The 20713-nt window shown below is 32.4% G+C and overlaps 3 protein-coding genes and 1 pseudogene across 3 annotated transcripts; 2 read left to right on the top strand and 2 right to left on the bottom strand.

Moving 5' to 3' along the window:
• The first annotated feature begins 409 nt into the window (after positions 1-409).
• Positions 410-805, top strand: LOC143566136 (putative F-box/LRR-repeat protein 23 pseudogene; annotated as a pseudogene).
• Positions 806-3246: 2441 nt separating this feature from the next.
• LOC143566139 (MLO-like protein 9) lies at positions 3247-6370 on the bottom strand. Its single transcript, XM_077052912.1, has 13 exons — positions 6251-6370; positions 6084-6141; positions 5779-5996; positions 5581-5697; positions 5402-5459; positions 5221-5309; positions 5039-5113; positions 4859-4947; positions 4534-4583; positions 4359-4399; positions 4030-4239; positions 3881-3948; positions 3247-3543 (listed from the first exon to the last, which is right to left on the bottom strand). Exons 1-13 carry the CDS (start codon positions 6368-6370, stop codon positions 3291-3293), a joined length of 1446 nt encoding a protein of 481 aa, XP_076909027.1. The 3' UTR covers positions 3247-3290.
• Positions 6371-7331: 961 nt separating this feature from the next.
• On the bottom strand, positions 7332-12910 carry LOC143566138 (MLO protein homolog 1-like). Its single transcript, XM_077052911.1, has 14 exons — positions 12619-12910; positions 12268-12325; positions 11114-11391; positions 10687-10803; positions 10103-10163; positions 9911-9996; positions 9656-9730; positions 9344-9432; positions 9191-9240; positions 9013-9053; positions 8742-8915; positions 8521-8556; positions 8235-8363; positions 7332-8140 (listed from the first exon to the last, which is right to left on the bottom strand). The coding sequence occupies exons 1-14, from the start codon at positions 12745-12747 to the stop codon at positions 7775-7777; spliced, it is 1689 nt and encodes a 562-aa protein (XP_076909026.1). The 5' UTR covers positions 12748-12910; the 3' UTR covers positions 7332-7774.
• Positions 12911-17802: 4892 nt separating this feature from the next.
• LOC143566134 (uncharacterized) lies at positions 17803-20492 on the top strand. The gene is made up of 5 exons (XM_077052909.1): positions 17803-17983; positions 19642-19759; positions 19894-19990; positions 20063-20155; positions 20234-20492. Exons 1-5 carry the CDS (start codon positions 17917-17919, stop codon positions 20378-20380), a joined length of 522 nt encoding a protein of 173 aa, XP_076909024.1. The 5' UTR covers positions 17803-17916; the 3' UTR covers positions 20381-20492.
• The last annotated feature ends 221 nt before the right edge of the window (positions 20493-20713 follow it).

Below are 20713 nucleotides of genomic sequence, written 5' to 3'. Positions count from 1 at the left end.
CAAACGAACACAAATGTTTGTTTTTTAAATAAACGAACATGAACATTAATATTTGTCCGATTAAGTGTTCGTGTTCTTTTAAGTTAAACGAACGAACACGAACATGCCCTTGTTCGTGTTCGTTCGATCTGTTTACAGGCTTTTATTATTCACATTGATGAATACACCGATCTCAATCTCTAGGCTCTGCCGATATTATTTGTGTTCGTGGTGAACACATTCATTTCCTTAATGAACGCACACGAACATTGAATCTCGTTCGGTAAGTGTTCGTGAACCATTCGTGATTCCATTTTTTCCTTAACAAACGAACATGAACAGGGCCTTGTTTGTGTTAGTTCGGTTTGTTTACAGCCATTGCTCTACATGATCATATTTTAAAAAAAGTGATCATAACATTATAGTGGCAATGGCATCAAAATCAAAGTTAAAAATTGAAGAACCAGCAAGGAACTGGTCCGAGCTTCCGTCAGATTTAACCATCAATATTCTCCAAAGACTTGGTGTGGTTGACCGCCTTGAGAATGCCCAAAAAGTGTGTACCGCTTGGCGTAAAATCTGCAAGGACCCTGCCATGTGGAGGGTCGTTTATATGGAAGCATGTTTAGAGGATCCAGTTGGAAGAGCCAGAAGGGCCGCATACAAGGAGATGTGTAAGCAGGCTGTAGACAGAAGCCAAGGTCAACTGCTTGATTTAACCGTCCGCTATGGTGATTATGAGCTTCTTCTCTATATTGCTGACAGGTATGCGCGACTGATTATTAATTATATGCAATCTGCGTTTGTATCTTTTTTCAACGATTGAATTTCTTGTATATTATTTGGATTTGCTTTCATTAACAGGTCAAGTCAGCTTAGACGTCTGGAACTTGTGAAGTTCCGCCATATCTTTAATGAAAAATGGGGTGAAGCTTTTGAGAAATTACCACTACTGGAGGAACTCAGGTTCATTGAAACAGAAGTTTGGGAACACAATATTGAAGATGCTGCCCGCTACTGCCCCTTGTTGAAAACACTCAAACTGAACCAAAAACCTGCTTACTTATCGTATGGTAGTGATGATGATATCGATTACATTTTAAGTATGCGGGATGATAACGCATTGGCAGTTGGGAGGCACTTACCTGAGTTAACTCACCTGGAACTCATTGGGAACAGCATGACAGACCATGGGTTGCAATTTATTCTGGCACGTTGCTGTCACCTTGAATCACTTGACCTGCGTCGGTGCCGGAGCATATGGGGTCTGCGTGGAGACTTGGGGAAACAATGTTCACAACAGATTAAGAATGTAAAATTTCCTTGGCATGATCTTAAAGGGCATCCATATGCTCGTGATGTTTTATATGATCCTGAATATGATTCTGATTATGTACCTTGGTCAGAATATGATCCGTATGATCACCTATATGATGATGACTACACCGCGAATAATAATGATAACTTTGACGACTTGGATGCTGTGGAGCCTTGAGAGGTGAGTTGTTGTGTGGTTTTATGAATGCAATATATGATGTTTGGATACTAATTGTGTGTGATGTTTTCTTTTGAAGGTGTAGTAGAGTAGTCTTCTATTTGCTCAAACATGGATCAATATTCTGCTTATGATATCTCATGAAACTTGTTACTTGGGTAAACGCTAAAGCTGTTTTTTTGGAGTTATTGTTTGTTGGAGTCAAAAATGCATTTCCTTTATGGTTGTAGAACCTATTTTGTTTGTTGGAGTTAAAATGCATTTACTTTATGGTGAAATGACTAATTTCAGATTGTAATAGTTACAAATCAGTGTTGCTTATGACTCAAACCGTCTCGACCGAACCATCCTGACCCGTTATCCATTCTGCTTGTTTTGTCGGGTATAGTTGAAAGTTTTATTTAAGTATATATATCCTCTCTTTCCCATAATCTGTAACCAAACATCCTCTTAGGTAACTTGGGTTCACCAGCCAAAGTCTTTGCTCGAGCTCGAAAGTATACTACTCAAATGAGTCATATCTGTATGCAATTATGCACGCACTCCAATTTATGATAAAATAAAAATCATAATTTACAAAAATGTATTAAATTTAATTACAAAAAATGTTCTTGGGACTATCATAGTTTATCCATCTCAAGCTTTCCCGTTCGTTGTTTTCCTTTCTCGTGCTGATGAGATGCTTTTGTGTTGCATAAAGCCCAAAAATCTTGCTGCAGACAAACCCAATTAAAGCACATAATAACTAGAATCAAAGTATGGTTCAAACCATGATGAAAATGCTTACCCCGAGTATACCAAATTCTAAGGATGGAAGCAAACATCCATGAATTGTCGGGTGGTGGTCGCTTGCTCAATTTGGTGAATTCTGTCATTTTGGCAATTTAATCAAAGTATCAAAACACCTCGTGCACTCACTTTTGATGATGCTTACTAACCCATGTCAAATGTTAACTCCTTTCTATAAAAGTTGTTAATAAAGAAAGAAGAAAAGGAATTTAACCTTAACAATGTATCTTGGTCTACTATGATTATGGTTATCTTTCTAAGATTCACTGATTTTGTTGGTTTATATCTGTCACTCGTTACACGCCCAATGTAATCTGCAAATTAAACATATTAGACTGTGTTCTACTCAAACGAGCCAAAGATTTAATAGAAAAGAGAATCGGACCGGACCAAAGCGCCAAATCGAAGTATGATATGACATTTTGTTGCTGGTGAAATGAAGGAGCAAAGTGCCATACTCAGAAAGATAAAATGAATCAGAAGACTGTAACTGCATAAGTTTGACTAACAGAGAATGTTAAACATATAGATATCAAACAACCTGTGAAATTGCATCTACCTAACAATTGAATAACATGTACTCTATAACACTAATACAAATTTATACCTATGTTTAGGTGACATGAAATAGTAGTAATCAAGAAAGTAAGCAAACAGAAAGTCAACCTACCACTACAATGTTTTAGTGTTGGTAATGTTCTGTAAAGGACCAAAGTTCTATATACTTTAAGTTGATACCTGTTTAGGTGTTCAATTTTGAAAAAAAATAAATAAATAAAAATGGAACCGTTTTCCGCTATAAAAAGTCTATTAATAAAACCTAGAAAAATCTATACATATATTGAGTAAAAATAAAAATGGTTGACAATATTTTCCTAGATCGAGGGATCGAAACAACCCGTTTAAACAATATGTAACTTTATTAATTATATAAGATAGAACTTGTTTCGCAAAGATTAATTAATTAAGTATACACATAACGCAAAGTAATTAACGATTTAATTTTCCATGGTAATTAAGGTACGAACTAGGTCTTATGATCGTCAGGTATGTCAACACTAGTCTTGACTGGTGCTTCAGATGAACTCTTCTTTTTATCTTTGTCTTTGTCTTTATCTTTATCTTTGTCTTTATCCTTCTTTTTCACGTGCCTATGCCAGTTCTTCAAAGTCTTTGACGTGTGATCATCAAATATAGACCTCTTCATTGTTGAACCCATTTGGGTAACAAGGGCGTAGAGAGGGAGTATACTGTAGGCACATAAGCATTGTACTAGAACTCTGTACATGAAATAAATATAATTGTTAACTAAATTGAAAGAATATTGCAAATAAAGAGATTTAAATTGGCGAAAATAACCATCTTGACCGAAAAGTAAAAAATATTTTTTTTTTCTGGCTAAGAAGTTGTTCAGTCAAACAAAATCTTCCACGTGGCACACCCTACTGCGCCGTTGCAACATATTTTGACTTTGCGTGGCAGATATTTATGTTGTTACCGTTATATGAAAATTTGTCACGCAAAGATTAAAATCGGCCGCATCAAAAGACAAATTGGCAAACGCTACGCTAGTGATTGAAAAATATTAAAAGTTTACTTAAAATGAAGTTTGCGTACCCTATGACAACTCTGCCATATTGAAGAAGGGGATTTTCGTAAAAGCAACTATCGAGTCCAAACTCATACTGCATGTAAGAAAATTAGAGATTAACAATTAGGGAATAATGAAGATGATTTAATTAAGTGTGTGTAGCATTAAATGTTACCCATATCCAAAAGAAGTGTGTTATCTCAAATGCATTCTGAAAGAGAGTGAGTTGAATAAGAGATAGAATTAAGGTGGGAGAGTTAAACCAAAAGTGTCTGTCCGAGAGTTCCACAACAGGTATCCCTTGTACTACAGATTGTCGTTCTTGAATTTCAACAGCCATTTGTGATACAATAGCTTGAAGCTTTGTTCCAACTGCTAATAGTATCTAAACAATTTACCAAAACCATCGAATGATTAGTTAGTTAGTTAGTACCGGCCTTGGTTAGGACCCTTGCAAGTGTGACGATTTTAGACAGAAAAACTAGTTAAAAAGAAGATGCTTACAGTTACAGGAAACAACGAGAGATAAGTCATAGCGCGAGCTCCTACAAGAGTTACCAACAATTTATATATTACTAAACAAACATGTATGTATGCAATTAAGTTGTAACATTTTACTAATATATATAATTAATTAAGAGTTGTAAATAAAAGTATTGATTAAAGATGGATGTCTTACCATCAACGTTTGCAAAAAGAAAAAGGACCGCGGTAGCCCATAGCATTGGGCTGAAAGTGTCATAACAAACAAGAAAATAAGTGTGAATAAGAAGATTCATACAGTTATATATATAATTCATAACTAACAATGCTAACTACTGCATTTGATCCCACAAGAAAACTATCATTAAATATATAGTGGATAAAAAACTTCATTTTACGATCATGTTTCCGTCAACCACCACAACGTTTTTGTTCGATTATCACTTGTGATTAACTACAAGAGTTAACAATTCACTATAAAAATTGTTATGAATTGTTGGAGTTAGATATATATCACGTACCTGATTCCTACAATTACTTTGAAGTCATCTTCTAGTGACCTTTTTATGTACTTCTGAAAGTTGAAGTGAGTCCCAGGAGACAAATGAACCTATACATTTATTTATATATATATAAATAATAAATAAATAAATAAAAGATGAAGATAATTAATTAAGGTTAATTGTAGGATTGTTACTGACAGAGAAAAAAGCATGGCGCATGGCCAAGTAATCTGATTTACGGACAGATGTAAAGAACTGCTTAAAGAAGCATACCTGAAACAAATCAACCAATTTTAATTTTTATTTATAATCATCATAACTAATCATTAAAATTGCATGGTTAATTAATATCGTATACAAATTAAAAAGCTAGTGCTTACAATGTAGAACATTGCTGGAGTGCTGGTAAAAGCACCCGTGTGATGTTTCACGAAGGATAAGTCCTTGGTAAGCCGGTACTTTGACGGATCTACATGCATCATCAAATTAAATTATTAAAGAAACGAATTAATAAAAAAAACATATATATATATATATATATATTAAGTAATAATTAAGTACCATTGCCAGGTATATGATCCTCCAAAATTTCTTTTTCCCATAATTTCCACATGCGGGTCTGCATCAATTTATGAAATTAATTATCACAATATTTATATATGGCTTGATTTATAATTTAATAAAAAAAATTAAAATGTTGAAAAAGAAAATGCAAGAGTATATAATTGAATAAAAAACACCTTTGCTCTTCCACAAATCATTGTAAGGGCACTATAAAAGACATGAAACACTGCCAAGAAGAATATAAAGATATGCAATTGGTGCAATCCAGCAACAGATATAATTTGTTCAAATCCCTGTCATATTATTATAGCTTTAAACCATCTATATTAATAAACTAAAATACAGATGCATAATTAATATTGGATCTTACGTACATCCCCACAATCTTTTGGTGGATCATCAGCTAACCTTCTATGTTCATACCACAATAATCTCCTGTCACCACCACCTTTCTCCTCCTCATCCTCATTTTCATATTTTTCTTTCTTGCATGGCAAGAAATCCTTTGTAAGCTCCTTTGAAATACAGATGGATGCAATGTAGTTTTGGCAAAACACCAAAAGCAATGAAATAAACCCAAGAATCATAAGCTCTGCATGCATGCATGCAACAAGGCCTAATTAATTAATTAATACATTTATATACACTACTAAAAAAACAATGTAGACCGATGATATACCGTTTTTTATCTTATCCAGTGCTTCCAATAGCCCGGGTTTATGTCTTTTTTTCAGAAACTAATTACACAACGTATATATATATATATATATGCGTTAGTTAGCAACAAATTAATGTATATGATTACAACATACGACGATTATGAGAATATGTAAAAAGAGATCGTACATGTCCTACGCTATGAAGACTATGCTCCATAACTACGGATATTATAACGATGACTGCACAAACAACCGCAACAGACCATGTTGCGGTTTGATCAAGCGCTCTTTCACCTTCGGCACCCATTTTTAATTTAATTTACCAGCTTGTTAATTTACGATCAACCTAAATATAAATAACCTTGGTGTTTCAACATCACTTGCCTAGCTCCTTTATTATGATTTCTTCTTCTTTGATTAAAAGCTTTTTTCCACTATTCTTCAAAATTAATTAATGTAGAGCATGATAGCAAATTCCATGGCCAAATGGAAAAAAATAATAATGTAACAAACTTGAACCGACTTTTGTTCAGAATGAAGAAAAACTAATTAACGAGCGTGTTAATAGGGGATTTAGTTTGTCAATTTAAACCATGACCACTAATTAAAAATCATCTCACAATGTTTTCTCTCTTATGTTTGTTTTTCTTTTCAATAACAATTAATAGCCTGCATATAGGTGATAGAATGGGGGTTAAGTGGTCAACTAACGACGGAACACACAATTTCATATACCAATAAAAATTGTTCACATGTGAAAAGGGTGCATTTATTATTATTATTATTACTATTATTATTATTATTGTTATTATTAGTTAAAAATTAAATAAATTGCACATATGGAATACATTTTCTTTTCATTTAATCAAAGTTTGTTCCCACATGGATTTAGACATACATGTCATTTTGGTGTGACTGGATTCACATAAAGACCAAATGAGAAATCATACAAACATCAATACAAGTTAGATAATGTACAATAAATACGTGGTTCCTTTGGGTAGGATTCGTGGCAGCATCTTGATGGTCTATGGGTCGTAACCCTTTGTCACACACCGCCTAAGTCCTCGAGCGATTAGCGACCGATTGGTATCTAAAATTTTAACACATGCAGACGTAAGGTAGACAAACCATAATTTCTACCATTTCATTAATACTAAGTTATAAAAATTAAGTTAACTTTTCCAACCATGACACGAGACTTGTCTAAAACACATTTTAACCACTGATCTAAACATCCGATGGATTCAAACAAAGCCTTTGATTCCTTAAACGTACGCAAGTCAAAACCTTGAGCTTTGGGTCCATACGACATCCTAACGGTTACATGAGAAACATGCTTAAAAAGAACACATCAACAAAAGCTAAAGCTAAAGCTAAAGCCGGTGAATACAATCAACAGACACAGTGTGTTGATCAACAAATCACTAAACTTGAACATAGTATTTAATCATTTAATCACCCGATCGATTAGCCAATGAATGTTGTGTTTCCACTAGATCAAATGATAAAAAATAATGGCTTTAAAGTTAACTATAACAGTAAGCGATTTCATTGAAGGCTGAAGTCAAAGGATCTTACATTATTAAGAAAATACAGATCAACTTAAGTAAAAACACATTTGCTGTATCATTAATGTATATTGGTGGAAGTTAAAATCAAGAAATGTAAAGGTTGTTTCGTTGTAATATTGTGCCTAATAAAACCCTAGCTAAGATTTTGAAAAGGAGAAATCCTTATCTAGATGATGCTTGTGATGATGATCTTGAGTATGATATGAACCTTCCATATCAGAGAGTTCCGTCTCTGAAGTATGCGCTCTTGGCGATGGAGGAATGTCAATCTCGCTCTCTGCCGTGGATGATCGGTGTCTTTGGCTATGGAGGAGATGAACTGGCGAGGTACCTTGGCTTGGCGTGCGTTCAGGGCTCGTTATGCCTGAATTTGAGACATCTCCCACTCCCTTGCCACCGCCAAGTTCTCGCAGCCTCTTCCTTTCTTTTGCAGCCTTTTGCCATTTCTTTAGAGCTTTAGAGGTTTGCTCTTCAAATATGGACCTTTTCATGTGTGTTCCCATCTTCAAATTAATTAACATTAGAATTATATATGTTTGTTAGTTAATTATCAGTATATATCTAAAATATGATGCATTTGTTTTGATTTGTACTTACTTGTGTAACCAATGCATATAGAGGGAATGTGATGTAGCTACACATGATATGAACAAGCACCCCTAATCCAACTCGAACACCAATTCCCACCATGCTCTCGTGGTAACACGAGTTTATCCCAAATTCATACTGCAAACAAACAGCCAATTCATTTAATTAATTAATGAAGAGTTATATATAGATCATCGATCGTTAAACTTATAAAAGAGGATAAAGTGGTCACCGTCTTATTTCAACTTTTGGGCAAAATGCTGTATAACATTATAAATAGGGCGGAACTACTTACCACTGTCCACAAGAAAAACGCCATTTGGAATGCATTCTGCAATTAATCAATACAGAATTATTAAAGTAACTTACAAGTAACAAGCTAGCTAGCTGCAGCTTGTAAGAAAACCAAATATATAGTAAGTTTTACAGGAATTTAATATGTTATTCTCATGAAACAGCTAGGTAGTTGATGTACGTATATATTAGCTAATGTTTGTAGTATTAATAATTAGTTACCTGAAACAAAGTGAAATGAATTAAGAATAGGACCAACTGAGGGCTATTGAACCAGAAGAACTTGTTGGTTGGCTCTACAACGGGTGCGCCCCTAACAATTGCTGCCTTGTCTTGAATTTGCTGAGCCATTTCCATGATCACAAGTTCAAGTTTTGTGCCCACCAACAAAAGAATCTAAACCATATATCAATTCATTATGTTACTTTATATCGATCATCGAATTATACCGAATGTTAGGCTATATAAATATAGTTCAAAAATGATTTTGTACCACGAGAGGAACAAACGAGAGATAAGTAAGAGCATGCCATCCTGCATTGTTATATAATTTGTACGCATCAGTTTTAGTTATACTAGCTACGCATATATTTTTCACGCACATTTTATATAAGTACGTATACTATTATTAATTATTGTGCAGATATGTTGATGGTAGAGAGTTAACACACCATGAACATTTAGAAGCAGAAAGATGATTGAGAACATCCAAAGTGGGATACTGTTAAACAAGATCAAACAGATATATATGATTTAATCAAGCAACAATATATATCTACAATCAAAATAAAATGACAAAGAAATTAATCATGTATAGGTGGTACCTTATACCCAAGACCGCCTTAAAGTCATCTTCCATGGATCTCTTGATGTACTTATGGAAATCGAATTTGCTACTTGGAGCAAAATGTTTCTGTCTTTCAATTCGATTCAAGATGCATTAGATAGCTAGGGGCCAATGTTAATACTCATTTTTCATTTTCATTTCAAAAATTAAGATAATTGTAATATTTCGAGAAGTTAATTAATTTCGAAGAATAGATCGATTTTTCCTTCAATCGACCGGTTTCTAAAATATTTATAAAAAAAACACAAATAGAGGCGATCAGCTAGTGATGATGATAGTTGAGACTTACATTTATAAATCCATTGCGAATTGTCAGATAGTCCACCTTTGATATGGATCCGAAAAATTGTCTGAAAAATGCTACCTGCATTGGTATATAAATGTAACGTTATATAATATTTACATATATTAAATTTGTTACAATTATTAATTAGATTACACTCAAACTTTTCTTTTAATTTCTTAAAGAGACAGGACATCTTTTGTTAAATTTATCAATTGTCAACATTTAAAATAAATAAAATGATATATGTTGACTGCTTACCACCCATCTAATTACGGGCTTTGTAGAAAGCCCAGTGTGACGCTTAACGAATGAGGTTTGATGAGCAAATCGAAATCTTGCAGGATCTAAATGCAAAACAAAAAAAAATCAAATATGTAAGTTTTTGGACATATTAAAAAAATAGAGAAATTGAAAAATAAATAATACTCCATATAGCTAGTTAGTAGTTACCATTTGTGAACTCGTATTCTAAAGAAGTAGTTTCTGCTTCCCAAGTCTTCCATTTCTTCATCTGTTCAGTCCAACTATCTTAATTAATATATTACGCTCAGATAAAACCTATTTGACTTGACTAACTTTATATATTTAAACCAAATTAATAAACAAAAAGTGTCAAATATATAATGTTTTTTTATTTATCAGCTTGAATTGCAGAATTATTTAATTCGAATTGAAAATTAGTTTGACTGATTCTTAAAGATGTTTACATATTAGAACTTTTGTTGATAGCTTTTACTAATTCTACATATTATATACACCCGTACATAAAAGTTAAAACACTTAAATGACCGTTTTGACCATGGAGGGATCAAACGTTAAAAATTATTGGTCTGAACAGTCGTTAAGCTAGTACCTGGACAAACTTTGTAATCATAAATAATCAACCTTTGAAAATTTTGAACAAAACAGTAATTCGACTTCATTAAATAATCATTTAAAACGGTGTGAGATTAGATGTCAGACGGTGTGTACAAATGCCCTTAATACTAATATACAAGTGCATATATAATATAGAGAGAGTATGAGGTTGTTACTTTTGCGAGACCGAGGCCGATGATAACGACACTATAAAGGACATGGAAAACGGCAAGAATAAAAATGAATATATGAAGCTGGTGAACCGCCGAAGATGATATCATAGGTACCATTCCCTGGACAAATATATCAATATATAATAAATTGTATCTAATTCAAATATATATAATATCAAGGAATGTAACAACTCAATTACTCAAGATAGAGCAAATCAAGCCAAATCAAATCATTAGAGTTATTCTCTCCATATGTTTTGCCTTAAAATATATTTTGTATTTAATTGTATCCCACTAGTTTAGCTCTTTCATTATTTAGCATGCTCCTTGTATTATATATATATATATACATGTAAAGAATAAATGATAAAGTGTGTCTTATACTTAAAATAACATTTTTATATATAAAACATCAACAAATCTTGCATACCTTACGACAAGTACTTCCGGTCTCATTGCCTGCTCCCGCTAGCACTCGTCTGAATATCATTTCCTCCGCTAAAGAAAGTAATTTTCGATGTTGTTCTCCATCCTCATCACCAACACCACCACCTTTGTCACCGCCATCTTTCTTTTTGTTATCGCCATTGTAATCTTTCGCCTTACAGGGAAGCATTTTGTAACCGACCTTTTCAGGAACACATATTTTTGCAACGTATTTTGTACCCACCGTTAGTAGCAACGATAGAAACCCTAATAGCATGAGCTCTTGATTCACAACAACACACAAGGATTAATATATTTAAGTATCACAAGTATTATAACTTGGCATAAAGTCATAATTTTTTTAATACTAGCTATTACTGTTACTACCCTTTTTTTTTCTATAACTTACTTTAATTTGAAATTCATGTAAAATTCAAATTTAGTCTAATTGTTCATTAGAGACCAATCAATTAAGGGATTGTTTGGTAATCTCTTGATGATTCAGTTAAGATACAATCTCTGAATCGGTTAGAGGTAGAGTATGCTTCGTTCACTAAAAATGACACATTTCAATGGTTTATTGAGTCTTTTAATTGTTAAGTTTAAGAGATATGCTGAATAATTTAGTAGATACCTTTTAATCAATCAAACCTCTTAATGATCGCCAAACAACCCCTAATTTCAAACCAAAAGTTAAGGTAGACAAGAACGGTTTAGGTTAAACAGATAAATGTAAACACAAAATTGGAAACCATGAACATCTATCTAATTTAATATTCGTCATAAAAGTAAAGTTAAAAAATTACTTTTTAATATTTTAGAACTTGTAATTATATATGGCTGCATGTCTACTTCATGAAATTATAATAATCGGGTGAAAAATCGAGGCTATATATTTTAAATATTTGACAATGATCGAAACAATGTTAAATATTTGGCAATAACAATAATAATATATATTATAACATAAGTACAAAAGAAACAATTATTCAAGTTATAACTTATAGTTAAAAAGTAATTCAAAGTAAAAAAAAAAAGAAAAAGATGTAACGAATTTTATTTTATAAAGCATTTGGATACAAAAAATGTTTGTATTTTGAGTTTTAACAAGTCTTTATCTGCTAGCTAGGCTATTTATTTGATTGAATTAAAAGTTACCTGATTTCATTTTCTCCAAGGCTTCAAGCATTGCTTTCTTTTGTTTTTTATGGAACAACTGCATGCATGTAATTAAAATAAAGGGTTTAAATAAAACTATTAATCAAAAATATTATTGGTCAATTGTTACATCATGGAGTGTTGGAAAGAAAGAAACATAATTATCTATGATAGTAATTCGTTAAAATAATCCAAAAGCCAAAAATAATCATTCAAATCTTAATTATTATTCGACTGTTCTTCCAAATATAACTTTTAATGGCCTTATACATCATGCAATGAGAGAGGGTTGTGTTCCTGTATTATGTCTAATATGAATTGAAACAAATGTAGTAAAACTACTAACATTACCTTGCCAAGTGAATGAATCCCATGTTCAATGATAACTGAGATTATTACGAAAACGGTACAAACCAATGCAACCGCCCACGTTGGTGTTTCTTCCAATGACCTCTCAGATGATGATGATCCTACCGCCATTCAATTCTGACCAAGACGACTCAAATGACCAGCAAGACTTCTTTGGTTTTTCCGGGTTGGGTTGCAGGAACAAGAATGTAGCATGAAGTAAACAAGAACTAGTGTATATATGGGAGAGAAAATCAAAGTAAATTAGAAATAAATAATAGACACAAAGCGTGTTAATTGAAGGATTATTAAATATCTATATAACTATATATTGAAAGGGTCAAAATTGTCACTTTACTATAATCGTTGGATGGTTATGTTTTGTTTTGTTGGGACTGTTACAATCCTAATAGTAAGTTTCTAATTATTTCAAAAATTGTTCAATGTACTAGCTTCCTCACAAAATCACTTGATTAATTAAATAAATTACATATATAATAAAAGATGTTGCTAAGTCAAAGAAGTTTTTGACTGATAAATAAAAAATTACTTGTTTTCAAGCGCTAACTATGAATATAATACCTGAAGATGAAGACTTACGTATTTTATGTCACCCTAAAATTCGAATTAGCAAAAGCGATGTGTAAGCCGTGCATCTGAAAGAAACTTAAAAGAAGGGATTTCGGTTTCTTTCACCCCATTTAATGCATGAAATACTCTCAATAAATAAAAGAATATATCCCATTTCAGACGTACACGTATGTCAGTTAGAAGGCCAAATACTCGAGAATCTTACATTTTTTCTTTAATACAATGTTATTCAAGTTTCAGTATATAAAACGTAGTCAACTGCTACGAACGTTTGATGGTGATTTCTTATGAAATTGCTAGAATATTAGCGGTTCACTTTGGTCTTTCCGTTGAAGCTTACAAAGTAAACTCTATACAAAATTACAGTGATCAAACTGAAAGGCGTTGACCCTATTTATTCAGTTTGATCTGGAAAACCCATACCCAAACACAACACAAATTGCTTGTCTAGCAAGGTATATCGTTAAGTTTCCCTGGTGAAGATCGATTAAGGATGGGTGTTCTTACAAAATTATGCTTTTTTAATTAAAAGTAAAAGCAGATTAAAATAGTAACTCATAAGATTATACGAAGTCAAAATTGGAATTCCATATCAAATATCTGGGTCCGAGAGTTAGTTCAAACAACATATATTCATTTTCTTAATTTGACCCATTAAAACTTCTGTGTCCACGTCTTATAGGTCTTGTGATTGTAAACATATATAGGTTTTGAATTAAACCCCCAGTCTAGCCCTTTTACTATTTTTATAATGAGTTATTTTTTGATTAATTCCATGTGTACCTCTAAAACTAACATATTACGATATTATATACACAACCCAAAAAAGCCCCTAAAGTTCACTTGATCATTAGCTAACTAACAAGTCTAATCAAACTTTAATATATATTATTATTATTATTATTATTATATAGTTGAACAATATATAATCTAGCCGGCCGTATGTTTGTTTTGTCTCACCTAGACACTATGCTTGTATTAACCGATTACGCGCTTAGCACAAGACACAAATAGGCATTTTCTTTGTGATTATTTTTCTTTCTTGTTACTGAATATTGGGGTCTATGTAATTACAATATTCAATATTCTTTCGTTTTGTGTTGGTACCTTTAATTCAATTATCTTTTATCTTTCCAGAAATGTCTATATCATATGATTATTTTTAAGTTGGTACCAAAAATTTTCTTTTAAAGTTTTTGTCTATTAAGATATTAAAGCAATCAAAAAATATATATATATTCCAGGGTAGAAAAGTTTATTATAAAGTCAAGCAAGATCTTTTAAAACATAGCAGCATAACACAACTAGCTTTATACAGCCCATTGGTTGGTCAGGTAGTTAAATGTAGTAAAGTGTCAAGAGTTTCTTTCTTTTGGTTTAAAAAAAATTAGGAAGTTATCAATTACAACTTAGTTTCAAAGTAAAAAACACCAGCGACATGAATACAACTGTAAAATGATTTGAAATTGCATCTCTTAAACTACTAAAACACGTCATAATATGTTGTCTGAAGAAACATGGAATGGATCCAGGTCGGATCTATGTCGATGTTTCCCGGTCTTCGAGATGAACGAACTGACGCCTTCATCTTCTTATTCGGTTACTCGAGATCTGTCATGGAAAAGTGATGAGTGGAGGTGACTACTAAGAGTTTCCTCTTGTTTACAGACACAAAAATATATTGGTGGCCAAGAGTCTAAGAGTATATCCTTTAAATAAATGATAAAAGCTCCTTATACAGAGGAATGCCATCATAAAACCATAACCTATATTGGGCTAGATCCAGTTAGGGGTTACCTCCACAAACCCTCAGCCCAATGGGCCTAGTTAGTAGACCATAATAATGTAATAAACATAATACATAATGTAATAAATAAAAGGTCGTATCAGGTTTGACGTACCCTACATCTACATTGTTCCTCGCAAAAAAAAAGCTAATTAAAATGCATTAATGTAGAAGTTTAGTGTATGTTGTGAAATTTCACACACCATTTAAAAATATTTTATGTAATAAAATTAAAAATTATATCCACCACAGATTGCTAGCAGTCAATCTTAATTATATATAAATGAAACTTCTTTAAATACTATCAAGTCATTAGATTGTTTTATTTGTAAATGAATGTTTCCCATGTATTTGACCTAAATTCACGGGTATGAGTCTCACCAAATTCAGATAGCTCTTAAACGAGTTATAACATCTCATTATATTAAAATTTAATCCATCAAATATTTGATATAAAAATCATATAAAATAGGGATATACTAATAATTAATATCCTATTTTTTTTAAAAAAAATCTATTACTAGTTTTTATTCCCCGTAAATACGAGGTTGTTTTATATTATTTGTTTCTAATATTTATTTTTTGAATTATTATTTTTTTTATTGTATGAAAGTTAATAATATACTTATGGTTTGATGATAAATTGTTTCACAAATAAATAAGATGTTATAACCCGGTTTAAAAGTTATATGAGTTTGATGAGACCCAAGACCCGTTATTTATTTTTTTAATATAAAATTGGTTTTTTTAATTATAAATAATATATATCTTTTTTTAAATAAATCATATATTAATTTTTAGTATATCCCTACTTTATAGGATTTTTATATCAAATATTTGGTTATATTAGTTTTTAATTTAATGAGATGTTATAACTCGTTTAAGAAATATCTGGGTTTGATGAGACCCATATCCGTGAATTCAGGTCAAATGCATGAGAAACCTTCATTTAAAAATTAAGCAAATCTGGTGACTCCAAAAAAAGGGAGAGCGACCACATCGCGACACGTAGGATTTTTATGTTTTCGTTTATATATATTATAGACTAGTTTTTACCCCTGTATTATGGGGGTTATTTTATATTATTTGTTTTTAATATTTATCTATTTTTTGAATATTTATTTTTTTATTGTATGAAAGTTAATAATATACTTTTGATTTGATATTAAATTGTTTCACAAATAAATGAGATGTTATAACTCGGTTTAAATGTTATATGGGTTTGATGAGACCCAAGACCCGTTTATTTTTTTTACAATAAAATTGGTTTTTTAATTATAAATAATATATATCTTTTTTTAAATAAATCACATATTAATTTTTAGTATATTCCTACTTTATAGGATTTTTGTATCAAATATTTGTGATATTAGTTTTTAATTTAATGAGATGTTATAACCCGTTTAAGAAATATTTGGGTTTGATAAGACTCATACTCGTGAATTCGGGTCAAATGCATGAGAAGCCTATATTTAAAAATCAAGTAATATGGTGGCTTTCATAAAGTGGGGGAGCGACCACATTGCGATACATAGGATTTTTGAGTTTTTGTTTATATATGTTATAGATTTATAATTAAGAAATAATATTATAGTAAAAAACCGGTCATGGGTCTCACCAAACCCAGATAGCTTTTAAACCGAGTTATAACATTTTAATTATTCGTGAAACGTGTTCATCATCAAATCTTAAGTATATTATTAATTTTCTTACAATAAATAAAATTAAAATCTAAAAAAGTATATAGTATATAAATATTATAAAAGAATAATGTAAAACAACCAAGCAATACATGGGATAAAAGCTAGTATACGATAAAGTGAACAAAATGACACAATCATATCGTCTAGAGGGTTGCAAGCGAGGAACATATAGTGTAGCGAAATAGAAAACACATAGGTAGCGTTTGGTATGCAGGAATGACAGGAGGAAAGAAATGATTCATTATGTGGGAATGAAGAAAGTGGTGTTGGTTACACAATGGAATAGAATCATCCATTACACATGGAATCATCCATTCCATCAAAAACATTCATTCTCAACCCCCCCTTTTTTTTTCATTTCATTCCCCTCTCACCCTACTTTCTCAACACCATCATCACCTAACAACAACCACCACCACTACCATCGCCACCACCACCACCTGACAGTCACCGTCACTGTCGCCACCACCTCCGCCGCCACCACCACCGCCACCGCCACCACCACCACCACCACCTTACCACCAGCGCTACCACCGCCACCTGACCATAACCGCCACCACTGTCGCTGTCTTACCACCACCACCGTTGCTGCCACCCTACCATCGCCATCATTACCAATGCTACTACCGCCACCCCACCACCACAACCACCCTGCCTAACCGCCACCACCACCACCACCATTTTCGTCACCGAAACTACCACCGCCATCGTCACCATTTCAGTTTTTTTTTTTTTTTTTTTTGTAAAAAAAATATTTTTTGGGATAGGAATATTTTTATTGTTTATATTTCGTGCCTACAATTATTTTTGGATAACAACCAACATAATGTAATTATTCATTTCATTCTCATAGGTTAACCAAATAAAACAAATGAATAGTAATGATTTACTTCATTGCCTTGTTCATTCCATTCATTCTCTAATTCTATTTCTTGTTCATTCCATTATTTCCAATCAAGCATACTCGTAGACTCAAACAATGAAAAACTCAAAACATGGATGCAAGTCGATTCCGCCTATAAACCACATGGGCGTAAATCACTAAATTGGACACAATTCAAAATATAAGTATAAAAACTAACCCATTTTGAGGGACCCGTATTTATGAAACGGATCTCAAAATAAACCTAAAACAAAAACAAGAGGAGTGTTGTTCTTCTTCTTCCACACCCACACGCACTTTCATACTAATAATAATAATAATAATATCAATTTGAAGCCATGTCTTCTGCTGCTGCACTATCTAATTCATCGGTTCTCTTACCCAACAACCCACGACTGTCAACGGGTATTTTTGTTTTTCATTCCTTCTCGATTTATTTGGAAGAAATATAATATTATAATATTGGTGTTGTTTGCAATCTGGATCATCATTTCAACTTTTTATAATCGATTATTTGGATTTCAACTTTAAACCATTATTAGTTTTCTTTTTTAATGGGATTTTGATTCCAACATTTTAGAGACAAAATAGTTGGAATTTAGTAACAAATAACGCCTACTGGATTGTATTAGTGATTTTCTTTAGAAATGAAATCATCTTGTAAAGGCTTTTGTAGACATGGTTTTAGTCAGGGCCGTCTCAGACACCATACACGATGTCTACGGCATGGTCTCGGTAAGGGCCCGGAATCTTAATTAGTGAATTAGGCTGAAAAGAAACCGATATCGGCCCAAGAAAATCTGAACAGCTCTATTAAACATTAATTAATCTAATAAAGTTTGGGCCTAGTAGTAGTAATGAAGTATTACAATTACCTTCGATCTTTTGGGAATTGTTATTTATTTATTATTACATAAGGGGCATTTTTTAGTACACGAATCGGGCACTTGAAATCTTAGAGACGGCCCTGGTTTTAGTTTTAAGAATTTGGCTAACCTTCTTAAAGTTAGCTGCAAAGAATGAGATCAAAGTAACTTTGTCATAATTTCTAATTTGGTCAACAAACTTTGCAACGTACCAAGAAAAGGGTTGAGCTTTGCAAGCGTTTCCATCTTGGGGTCACATGAATCAGGGAGTAGGACCAAGAATGGATCTTTATGCAAAGTTCAAACCTTTTCTTGGTGTTTATGAATTATGCATTTAACACGTTTTCATTCGTGATTCGTGTAACTTTTAAAGTTTCATTCTATTATGAAACCTTTTGTATGACCTGAAATTATATAAATGATGAATGAAATATAAATGCAGTGTGCATCGCCCAAATTGTGGATTAGGTGTGACACTATGAGCTTGACAGTGAAGTATACTGTAGTTCTCAAAGGCTACAAAAATTGTTTCATGTTGTAATGGTAATTTATACACTGGAGTCAAGACACTAAAACTAGTTTGAAAGTTTCAACATGGTTGACGGTTGACCACTTGCCCAATGTTACATCTTGACCTTTCTAGATGTTTTCCTGCATCTACATTTTCAAATTAAAAGTTATTTTATTAGAAGTAGTAAACATAAATTTAGTCTATAAACGTTATTAGTATTTTACTATTTTATATATTTTAATTATGTATGTAAAAACAACAACAATTATGCCTTGTACTCTAGTAGAGATCCTACCAAATAGCAATGCTATTAGAATGTTAACTGTGTATGTAAAGTGTCTGTATTAGTATGTGTCAATACGAAGTTAGTTACCACATCTGGTGGTTATGCTGGTTAATGTTAGTTATGGACTTATGGTAGTTAAATAACTACCCTTATATCAGTTAAGATTGAAGGCCTACTAATCTAATATCGTTGGTGTCAATGTAAGTCAGTGTAATGAATGCGATCAAGAGTTGAACATATGAATGTGTATGCAGTCTTTTGTGTGTAAATCAAAAGTGTTTTCACTGCATATTCTGTGTTATAAACCTGTGTTATGCGTCCCGTAATTCCAACATATATTGCTTAATGAATTCATTAAAACTAGTTTGAAAGTTTCTGTGTGGATTTGATTTTGCTGTAGGTTCTTCTGTAAAGAAACATGACCAGGGTTTGACCAAGTTATTGTTCGGGCAAAACCGTAAAGGCAATGTGCATTTGTCCACGTCCCAAAAGCCATATTCTGTCAAAGCAGTATACAGGTGACTACGTTACATGCAAGTTTTATTTCTCACACATAAAAGCTCCTAAAATTTTGTTCAAGAAAACATATTATTTTTTGTAAGAATAGATATTACTACATAGAAACAAAGTAATTAATATTTTGTATATTCAGTGATGATGGAAGATCAAGCAATGGAAGTGCCTTCATTGGTGGTTTTGTTCTAGGAGGGTTGGTTGTTGGCACACTTGGTTGCATATACGCCCCTCAGGTTTGATATGTTTTATTTCTATTTGATATATGCAAATGGCAATTATTATATAGCATGTTCAACTTGACACAGATAAGCAAGGCGCTAGCTGCAGCGGATACTGACAAAAAAGAGTTGCTTAAGAAGCTCCCCAATTTCATTTATGATGAAGAAAAGGCTCTGGAGGTACACATTTGCTATCACATAGATAGGGCGTGTTAATTCTGTCTGATTATAATTATAATATTTTTGCATTTTTTGCAGAAAACGCGTCAAAAGTTGGCACAGAAGATCGCAGAGCTAAACTCTGCTATAGATGATGTATCGGCTCAGTTGAAATCTGATGACGAGGAGGATGCGGTTGCTAATGGTAACGGTGTTGTTCCTGATGAAACCGAAGCTCTTGCCTAGGTTAACAGTATTAGACTCGTTTTCTTCATTGATGTTTGATGCATTCAAACTAATGTTTTTGATTCTATAATGTTACTTGGATTTTGGTAATACATATATGTGTGTTCTGATTTGGGTTGGTGCTATAATATGTTTTTTTTTATTTCTGCCAAAAGAGATTAAATCAATACATATAGTTTTCTATTGTGTTTTATGACATTAAAAGTAATTAGCTGCACATTAGGTTTCATTGTAAAACAAATGGACGCAATTGAACAAATACACATGATGATGACTTCCAAAAGAAAATATAAATGCAGATGTAACTTAATGTTCATAATGTATGATATACTT

This window comes from Bidens hawaiensis, unplaced genomic scaffold, assembly GCF_021521415.1.
Source record: "Bidens hawaiensis isolate Kalapana, Puna unplaced genomic scaffold, B.hawaiensis_p1.1 tig00022695_1, whole genome shotgun sequence".
Lineage (NCBI taxonomy): Eukaryota > Viridiplantae > Streptophyta > Magnoliopsida > Asterales > Asteraceae > Bidens > Bidens hawaiensis.
Note: the sequence above shows the minus strand (reverse complement) of the source record. Positions and strands in the feature narration are given on the sequence as shown.